The following is a 9,971-nucleotide window of genomic DNA, read 5'->3' as shown; positions in this document are numbered from 1 at the left end:
GTATTAGGCCCGATAAACCTATAAATGGACCACTAAGGCCCATTAACCATGCCACGAGAGTATTAGACCTAATAATTGTTTTATCGATGTATTTAGTCCGTTTGTCGTACTTAATTTATTTAACCTATATCGTTTACCAAAATAATATAAAAAGGCCTAATTTATGTAATAGTGACAATTTTGGCCCATTAAGCTGAAAATATAAGGTTTTAGGCACATTTTTGTAAGATTGACACTTTGGGTCCCTTAGGACTTAAAAGTTTACATTTATGGGCTTAATTCTAATAAAATGACATTTTTGGCCCAAATATATATAAATAGACATTTTCGGCCCAAATATATATAAATTGACATTTTCGGACAAATATATATAAATTGACATTTTTGGCCCAAATATATATATATATATATATATATATATATATATATATATATATATATATATATATATATTTCTGTTTTCAGCCCATTATTATAAGAGTTTACATTTTTAGCCCATTTTTGATAAAAATGACATTTTCGGCCCAAATTTTGTATAAATAACATTTTAGGCCCAAATTTGAATAAAGTGTCATTTTCAGCCCATAAAACCGTAAATTTTCATTTTTGGCTCAAATTTGTATAGAATGACATTTTAGTCCACAAAAACCATAATTTTTACATTTTGGGCCCAATAACCGTAAAGGCCCATAATATGGCCCATTATGCAAAAATTACACTTTTGGCCCCTTTAATGTCAAAATAACATAAAGACCCACTTTTAAAATAAAATGACTCTTTTGACCCTTGTAAAAACCGTAAATGTCAAGAAGGTCTCATCTTTTTATTTATTTGTCAAAAATGGCCCTTTTTCAATATTTTGTTTAGTTTCTTATGAATCTTCACATGTTTAACACATTTATCTTTATAGTATGTTGTATGAAGTGTTTTAGTTTACAAATATCACAACTTTTGGTTAGAATTTTCGAGATCTATAGTGTTTCATCACATAATCACAACTTAAATCAAGAAAAACACACATAACATGCATAAATACATAGATCTACCACATATGCAACTTGTATTCTCCCCCAAAACATATTAAAACCGAAAACAAGGGGGTATGAACTCACATTGCTTTGTTGTTCTCGGTTTGATGAAGAGATGGAAGGAGATGATGTGATTCTCGGCCCTATCAAGCTCCTTGAGATGATTTTTGAACTTAGATGGTTCTAGTGAAGTATGATCCACGGTTTGGAGCAAATGAGTAACAAGTTTTAACAAAATTATAAAGTTAAAATTGCTTGAGTATACCAATTATGGATGAGGACTTGATGCAAACTTCTTAAAAGCACCCACCAATGGTCACAAAATTTTGAGGAGTAGAGAGGAGTTCTTGAGAGAGTCTTGAAAGTGTTTGAAAGGAAATGAAAGGTGGTCGGAGGGTGTGTTCGGCTGAGTGTAATAAGAAGAGAGGGAAAAGAGAAGAGATATTGAGATGTGATAGGTGCTTAGAGACATGAGACTAGTTGTTTATTGGAAGGGTAATTAGCATAAAAAACCACTAGGTAATTATGAGGTGGCACCTCAAATATCCTCCCATTTGTTTTCCTTTTTTTTTTAGAAGGTTGGGCCCAAAATGGGCTAAGAAGAAATGGAAATGGAATGGTTTGGGCCCATTCTTGGTTTTGTTCGATTTTTATGAAGCCTAGTAATATTTTTCGGCCCATTGGGCCCTTATGAAGGTTCACGGCCCAATGAAGCCCAATTAAAAGGGTTTACGGCTCAATAGGACAAAGGAAACCATTTATGGCCCACATGGGCCATTAGGGTTTAGATGCATAATTCTAGGCCCACATGGCCCAAAATGCTAAAGTTTCATGAATGCGGGTCTAGTTAGAGCCCAATTAGGGTTCCTAGGCCCAAAATAGTCAAGTTGAAGGTTTATTGGTCCATTAGGCCCAATAAGAGAATCTTAGTTCATGTTAAACTTGAACCGGGACTTTTAGGGTTTTCAACCCATAGTTGACTATCTAAAATGCTTTGTATAAGGTTTTGACCTTCACTTGTGAACCTTGATTAAGTTTGTTGTCATTGAATGAGCATAGTGCATAATATCAAATTAGAGTTATAAGTATCACAGTAGATGATGTTTACATGAGTACAAAATTTCCTAGCTAAAATGCTAGTTGTGACATCATCCCCCCATTAGAGGGAATTTCGTCCCGAAATTCTTTCGAAAGATAGGAATATGAATGAGAGAATAAGTGAGGGTACTTCTGATTCATTTGATCTTCGCGTTCCCATGTGAATTCCGGTCCACGCTTAGCGTTCCATCGAACCTTCACAATCGGAATGTAACACCCGGATTTCCAGGTATATTATTTTTAATTATTTATTTTTGTGAATCATTGACCTACTCGACGAGTTGGTGCTATAACTCGTCGAGTAGAAGCGGGGTGGCCACATGAGTTTAATGAACTACTCGACGAGTCCAAGAGTAGACTGGCCGAGTAGGCGCTGTGGGTGGAAAGCCTAAATCCTCGGACCTATGCCCTATTTAAAGGCACTTATGACCTTCATTTGCGGCTACCATTCCAGATAGAGAGGGTCGCTAAGCTGTGACTACTTGTATTCTCAAGTAATCACTAAAACAGGTAACTACCAGCTTTTGAGGATGGGGCCCTGTAACTACTTGTATTCTCAAGTAATCACTAAAACAGGTAACTACAAGCTTTTGAGGATGGGGCGCTAAGTTGTGACATCCTTATTTTCACAGCCAGAAAAGACCGATTTTTGTTTATGCTTTATAAAAATCAGAGTACCCTTTTAATAAAAAAATGTTGCGGAATTTGTTCCCAGAAAAACATGATAAATGTGTTATCAAAGCATTTCCAAAGAAATGTATTTTTATTCAATTTCAAAACATTATGTCATTGTCAATACAAAAACATAAGCATAAACAGACCTTACATTCATTTACACTAGTGATCTACATCTCTTTTAAATCTCCCAGTGTAAAGGAGCTTCATATCGACCCCTGTGATACAAATAAACTTGAGTGGGTTAGGTTGGGAAACCTGGTGAGTACATAGGGTTTTCAACCTGTAACATCCCGACTCCCAGGTATATTTAATGGATTTTCTTGCTTGTTGCCTGAGCAACTCGATGAGTTAGAGGCTTAACTCGTCGAGTAGAGATGGATTTTGGCCGCGTGGGTTTAGTGATAAACTCGGCGAGTCGAAGGCTATACTTGACGAGTTGAGTATGTGTTAAGAAAACCCTAATTTTAGGACTTGCATCCTATTTAAAGGACCTTAAGCCCTCATTTCCACCACCCTTGACACTCTACTACCCTGTGTGAAACCCTAATAGAGCTACAACCTTGTGTGTGAGAAAGAAAGGCTAATATTGTGAGTTTTGGTGCATTTTTGGAGGAAAGTTGAAGAGCAAAAGACCTTGGGCGGGAAGATGCTTTTGGATCTGGTGTTCATTCGTCCCTAGCTTCTGTTTGATGGTAAAAAGTCAGCATCTTACTTATTGTTTTGATTAGATCTCGTTCTTAGAGAAATTAGAACATTTATCCTACTTTTCTTGGAGTACTACAGTGTTACGAGCTTGTTCTGGAGTTGAGACTCCAAATCTGGACTTATTGGGACCCCATGAGCCCAAAGATCCGAGCTTTAACAAGCTTTGAGCAAGTCTCCATGCATGAAACCCTTTTATGGAGCTTGTTTTGGCAATTTGAGCCCTATATGCCATGCAAGAACGTAAAGCTTGCAACTTTACGTGATAAGAGGGCCCTAGAAGGTTAGATCCAGAGGATGAGACATCATTTCTGCCTAAAATCGTCTGAATGAGACATTGGACTGAAGGGACTTGGCGAGTCGGTGAACTGAATCGACGATTCGGTTAGGGTTTTACCCCGATGGTATGGACACGTTACAGACTCGGGGAGTTGATGAGACAACTCGACGAGTTGAGTGGTTTTAACCGTCCTTGGATTTAGAGTGAACTCGGCGAGTTGGTGGGGCAACTCGACGAGTTGTTAGGGTTTTTCCTGATCTTCTGGATGCTGCATGGACTCGATGAGTTGGCTAGCAACTCGGCTAGTCGACTCGGGTTTTCGCGATCTATTGAGTTCAGAGGAACTCAACGAGTTCATGAGCTGTACTCGGCGAGTTGAGTCAACATAGGTTGTTGACTTGAGTGTTGACTTCCGTTGACTTTTAGAGTTGGGTCAGTCTTGAGTGTTGACTTCCATGGATTTTAGGGTCTTGGTCAACTGTGGATTTTGGAGACTATGGAGGGGCGGAGATTATACCAGCAGCTCGAGTGTGGAATACATTGTTTTACTCTGCGGGGTGAGTCTTCTCACTATACTTACCTGTGTGGTAATTTATGTGTGACCGGAGGGTCTTATTCGTGTTATTGACCGGAGGGTCTTATTTACATTATTGACCGGAGGGTCTTAGTACATTATTGACCGGAGGGTCTTAGTACATTATTGATCGGAGGGTCTTATTTGTTGATACTGTGATATGTGTTATCGTGCATACTGTCTCTTTGACTTATGATTTTGTATTATTCTGTGTATATGTTGATCTTATGTGCTTATACTGAGATATGTGATATCATGCATTATGTATTGTGAATTATGTTGTATATTATTCTGTGTATATGTTGATCATATTTTCTATGACATATTTATAATTGTTATTTTACATGACAAAAATTTACATGCATATTTTGTCATCAAAGTTCTCTTTGAAAAACAAAATATTGTTTTATATAATTTTGAGTATATATATATATATATATATATATATATATATATATATATGAGTGTGTGTGTATGATGCACATAAACTAGTCATGAACCTCTTGTTATGTGTTGATTTGTTAAAATGGTTTTAATATTTATTTTTTCATATGGTACGTAATAATCAAATAAATAGTGTTAATTTTGTTTATTTTTATAAGTAACATATTAGTTTTAGAAATAGTTTAATCATTATATAAATTTTAAGTGATTAATTAATAAAAAGATAATAACCTCTGTAATTCACCTTAAATTAAAAAAAAGACGCTGGAAAAATATGACAAATTATTAATAAAAGTAGGTTTATACGAAATAAATAAATAGAATAAAATAATGTAATAAAAATAATTATAAACTGGTTATATAAACTAAAGTAGGTAAGTATATAAAGTAGTAATTAATATTAATAGTAAAACTTATTTATAATAATGTTAGACCTAACATATATTATAATTCAAAGGACGGGTTAAAAGTGTTAAAATCATAACTTAAAATAAAAAGGAAATTGTTTTGAGAGTGATTTATGCCATTATGGAAAGCGTTGAGGGAGGACCGGAAAGAAACGTGTGATTGTTCCGTGTTGCTTAAAGGCTTTTTAGCGCTTGTATATATGTCACGCCAAAAAAGAAGCCCTAGTTCTATAAATTGATAAAATCTGGTTCCATAAGATAGCAACTAACCTTCAAAACCCATCTGTATTTCGTCTATTGGTTATATCTAAAACCCTAACAACGCCACCGCAGGCAACCATGACCACCGCCGGAGATATGGAGGATGGCTTTCCGGCAACCAGGCTCTTCAACCAAGGATATTCTTACACCTACGACGACGTTATCTTCCTCCCTCACTATATCGACTTCCCAACCGACGCCGTTCAGCTAAACACGAAACTCTCTCGTAACATAAACCTCTCTGTACCATGTGTTGCTTCTCCGATGGACACCGTCACCGAAGCATCTATGGCTGTTTCTATGGCGGCTTTAGGTGGTATAGGAATCATCCACTCCAATAACACCGCTTCTGAGCAGTCATCCTTAATCCGATCCGCCAAATCCCACCGTATCCCTTTTGCATCATCCGATATCCCATTTTTGTCACCGGATGATTCCATTTCATCTGGTTCTATTTTCGATTCCTCCCCTTGCGTTTTTATAACCACAAACGGATCTAAAAGTGATAAGAAGCTGTTGGGCGTTGTTGATAAGTTAACTTGGGAGGGTTTAGCTGATAAGGAGGCAAGGATTTCAAGTTATATGCAGAAGAACGTGGTAACGCTTCCGAGTACGTATAAGTTCGAAGATGTTGCTGGGTATTTAGCTACGAAGGAGATGGATTTTGTGCCTTTGGTGAGCGGCGAAGGGGAGGTGATAGATGTGGTGAGTAAGTGGGATGTAGAAAGGATTAAAGGATTCCCAAAGTCCGGTCTTCCTTCTGTTGGAGAAAATGGGGAGTTTTTGGTCGGAGCTTCCATTGGGACGAGGGAGAGTGATAAACAGAGGTTAGAACATCTCGTTAAAGCTGGTGCTAATGTGATTGTGATCGATAGTTCACAAGGAAACTCGATTTATCAGATTGAGATGATTAAGTATGCTAAAAAGATGTTTCCTGATTTGGATGTGATTGGTGGAAATGTGGTTACGATGAATCAAGCCCAGAACTTGATTCAAGCTGGAGTTGATGGGTTGAGAGTTGGAATGGGGTCTGGTTCGATTTGTACTACTCAAGAAGTTTGTGCTGTTGGCAGGGGACAGGTATTGTTTGAAAACTATCAACCTACATTTGGTGCTTTTAGTGTTTTTCTTCACCTTTCACTTATAATTTGCTCATCCAAACTGGTATATTTTGGGCTAAATTCCTAAATGGAAGAAATAGCCACATACTTCTGTTTATTTCTTTATTATAGCATCAACAACATTGTACTTTCATTGTTTTTTCTTGTTAAGGCATTGTACTCTGAAGAGTCTACCCCATTATAGCAGTACATTTGCTTTGTATTTGAATGACATTGCTATAATTGGGTTGAGTAGATTTTCAAAGTACAATTCTATTATAGAGAGAAATGGAAGTGTGCTATAAGACAAATAGAGGAAAGGACGTTGCGATATCCTCTTTAAAACTATTTGTTGCAACAAGAACTAAATCATAAGTCACAATAAAAGATGGGCTATTTTGTACTTACAACTTAAATATAGAGTTATCACTGATTTTTATGTAACAAACTATTCAAATTGTCTTCAAGTTGCAATTACAATTCACAAGTTAGATATTTACACTTTTGGTTCAAGTGGGGACCAAGTTTTAAACTTTGTTACAAATTTGGTCCATTTTCTTTTTACAACTCTGCCCCGAACTTTTTTTTTTACAATATCTTTTACATTATTAAAAGTTTTTGCACAAACTTTTTTTAGACTTTTTACAACCTTGTTTAAACTTCTTTTACAGCGTTTTTACAAATTGTTTCAGAACCTTTATAAAAAAAATTGCAACTTTTTATACAACCTTTTTAAATGCTTTTAACACTTTTTAAAGTTATTTTATACCATTTTTAAACTTATTTTTACAACATTTTTAACTTTTTTACTAACCCTTTTAACCTAATTTAAAATCCTTTTTAAACATTTTTTTTTACAACCTAGGAAAGTTGAAAAAATATAAGTAAAAAAGTTTAAAAGGTTTGAAACTTATAAAAAACATAAGTTGTAAAAAACTTTTTCAAAACTTTTTTTTAAAACCTCTAAAAAGATCGTCCTTTTTAAACATTTTTACGTCCGTTTCAAACTTCTGAAACCTTTTTCTTACATTTTCCAACCTTCTTAGGCTGTAAAAAAGTTTAAAAAGGCTTGTAAAAAAAAGTTTTAAAAAGTTGTACAAAGTGTAAAAACATTTGTAAAAGATTTTGGTGCAAAAAGTCTTTAATTTTAAAAAGTTGTAAAAAAAATAAAAAAATTGGGACAAATTTGTAAAAAACAAATCAGACCAAATTTGTAACAAAGTTTACAACTTGGGCCAAAAGTGTAAAATGGTGCATTTGAGATGCCATTGAAGTACAAAGCAATTTTCACTGGCATAATAAATTGGGTAGAAATTTTAAAGTACAATGCCTTAATAAGAAAATAATTAAAAGTACATTGCTGTAATAATGACAGATGAATGAAAGTAGGTTGCTATTTCTATTTATTGCAGGCAACTGCAGTGTACAAGGTATCATCAGTTGCTGCAAAAAGTGGTATTCCAGTGATTGCTGATGGTGGGATTTCAAATTCTGGACACATAGTCAAAGCTTTGACTTTAGGAGCATCAACTGTCATGATGGGGAGCTTTTTAGCAGGAAGTACTGAAGCTCCTGGAGCTTATACAAATCAGGTAGGTAACTTGCAATTTTAAATTTATTTAGCAAAAAGAAAACACCCGTATATAACTTACCAGATTAAGTCCTTTTTCTCGTTTTGGTCAACTAGGGTGGTCAACGGGTTAAAAAATATCGAGGAATGGGATCTCTAGAAGCAATGACAAAAGGAAGTGATGCACGTTACCTTGGTGACACTGCTAAAATGAAGATTGCTCAAGGGGTTGTTGGAGCAGTTGCAGATAAAGGTTCTGTGTTAAAGTTTATTCCTTACACCATGCAAGCAGTGAAACAAGGTTTCCAAGATCTTGGTGCTTCTTCATTGCAATCAGCTCATGATTTGTTGAGGTCTGGGGTCCTAAGGCTTGAGGTATACCAAAACCTTTAACCCTAAATAATTGAAAGCGGACGATTTTGGTCCCAAAAACAAATTTGGTCATTAACTGTATTTATGTTTTTGACTTTTGTTCAGGTGCGAACAGGGGCAGCACAGGTGGAAGGTGGAATTCATGGTCTTGTGTCTTATGAAAAGAAATCCTTCTGATCGCGTTCACACTCACATTCATATGTCTGTATAACGATTAATTAATATGCATTGTTTAAGTTATGCAATGCACAAGCTCTGTTGTATTATGGTAAAATCTTGTTGCAATTGACTTAATTTGGGTTGCTTGCTTACATATGATTCTGAAACATATGTTGACAGATGAAGTTTGTGTCAAAATTTGCTTTTTAGCATAAGGTGATGAGAATGCTAATATATAAAAACTTAGATCACCAACCTCGTTTGTTCTATCTACACTTGTAATTTTATTGTTTGACCATAAAGTTTACGTATATAATCTGAATCAACTTATTTGTATTCTTTTGGAACAAGCTGAGATTGTTATCAAGCGAAAACCAGCCTGGGAAAATACAAATTTCTAGGAATTAGAGAATGTGATGCGGTGAGAAATTTCTGAATGTAGAAAACGAATATGTTAAAAAGTTGAAAAACAAATTTGTAAAAAAACACTATTTATAAAAACCTATATTTAGAATCTAGTACTGAAGTGTGGCCACAAAGGTATAAAAGTTTAAATTCTTTCTCAACGATGCCTTTTTGAAAAACTACCATCGAGTACCACCCTACCATTCATCGATAACATAGTAACAACTGTAGTATCAAGACAAAGCTTGTTTGAAGTCTTATGGTTCACATCGTCGTCCAAAATCTTAACACTGTCGATAAATTAGTAGCATAGGGAATCAATCCCCTCCCACACATGACCACTTGTTGCCGTACTTTCTTCACAAGCTCACTTGATAAAAAATATGCTCACACAATATTAGTTTTAATCGGCACATTTCCCTCATCCGGTCAATTTGATCACAACCCACAACCGAATTCCTATCAGATTGATTTTGAATAGAGGAAATAAGAAACAAAAACCCGAATAAGATAAAGTTAAAGTTAGTAATGGGTTTGGGCTTAATCCATTTCAGGTTGGGTTTGAGTTATCTCAAGCATCCGATCTTTTCAACCCACCCAACACAATTTCTTAAATAAATGAGTTTGATCTGTTAATTTTTTCTAATCCAACCTTTTAACTAAATGGATTGAACTTATTTAACCCATTTAAAATCCCAAAATGTGAACAATATAAAAAAAGATTACTACAATAAGTCACAAACTCTAATTTTTATGTCAAAAAGTACAATCACCAATATAAATAAATTGTTTAAATAACCTTGGAAACATTTAATATTTAAGTAGCTAAGATTCTATTTCCACCAACTTAGACTTACATTTTTACCGATTCCAGTTAGGGGTGTGATAAAAAA

General features: G+C 35.1%; 1 protein-coding gene across 1 annotated transcript; it reads left to right on the top strand.

Annotated features, from left to right (window-relative positions):
* The first annotated feature begins 5,426 nt into the window (after positions 1–5,426).
* Positions 5,427–8,854, top strand: LOC145167516 (inosine-5'-monophosphate dehydrogenase 2-like). Its single transcript, XM_079086729.1, has 4 exons — positions 5,427–6,552; positions 7,985–8,164; positions 8,260–8,517; positions 8,620–8,854. The coding sequence occupies exons 1-4, from the start codon at positions 5,551–5,553 to the stop codon at positions 8,689–8,691; spliced, it is 1,512 nt and encodes a 503-aa protein (XP_078942855.1). The 5' UTR covers positions 5,427–5,550; the 3' UTR covers positions 8,692–8,854.
* The last annotated feature ends 1,117 nt before the right edge of the window (positions 8,855–9,971 follow it).

The sequence above is a fragment of the Lactuca virosa genome, chromosome 3 (assembly GCF_052849685.1).
Source record: "Lactuca virosa cultivar CGN04683 chromosome 3, Lactuca_virosa_CGN04683_v6, whole genome shotgun sequence".
Classification (NCBI taxonomy): domain Eukaryota; kingdom Viridiplantae; phylum Streptophyta; class Magnoliopsida; order Asterales; family Asteraceae; genus Lactuca; species Lactuca virosa.
The sequence above is the reverse complement of the archived record's forward strand: the minus strand, read 5'-3'. Positions and strand labels throughout refer to the sequence as shown.

Coding starts and splice junctions, on each gene's coding strand:
- LOC145167516 (XM_079086729.1), top strand. CDS start 5,551: ATGACCACCGCCGGAGATATGGAGGATGGCTTTCCGGCAACCAGGCTC. Junction 6,553..7,984: donor GTGCTGTTGGCAGGGGACAG/GTATTGTTTGAA, acceptor TATTTATTGCAG/GCAACTGCAGTGTACAAGGT. Junction 8,518..8,619: donor CTGGGGTCCTAAGGCTTGAG/GTATACCAAAAC, acceptor ACTTTTGTTCAG/GTGCGAACAGGGGCAGCACA.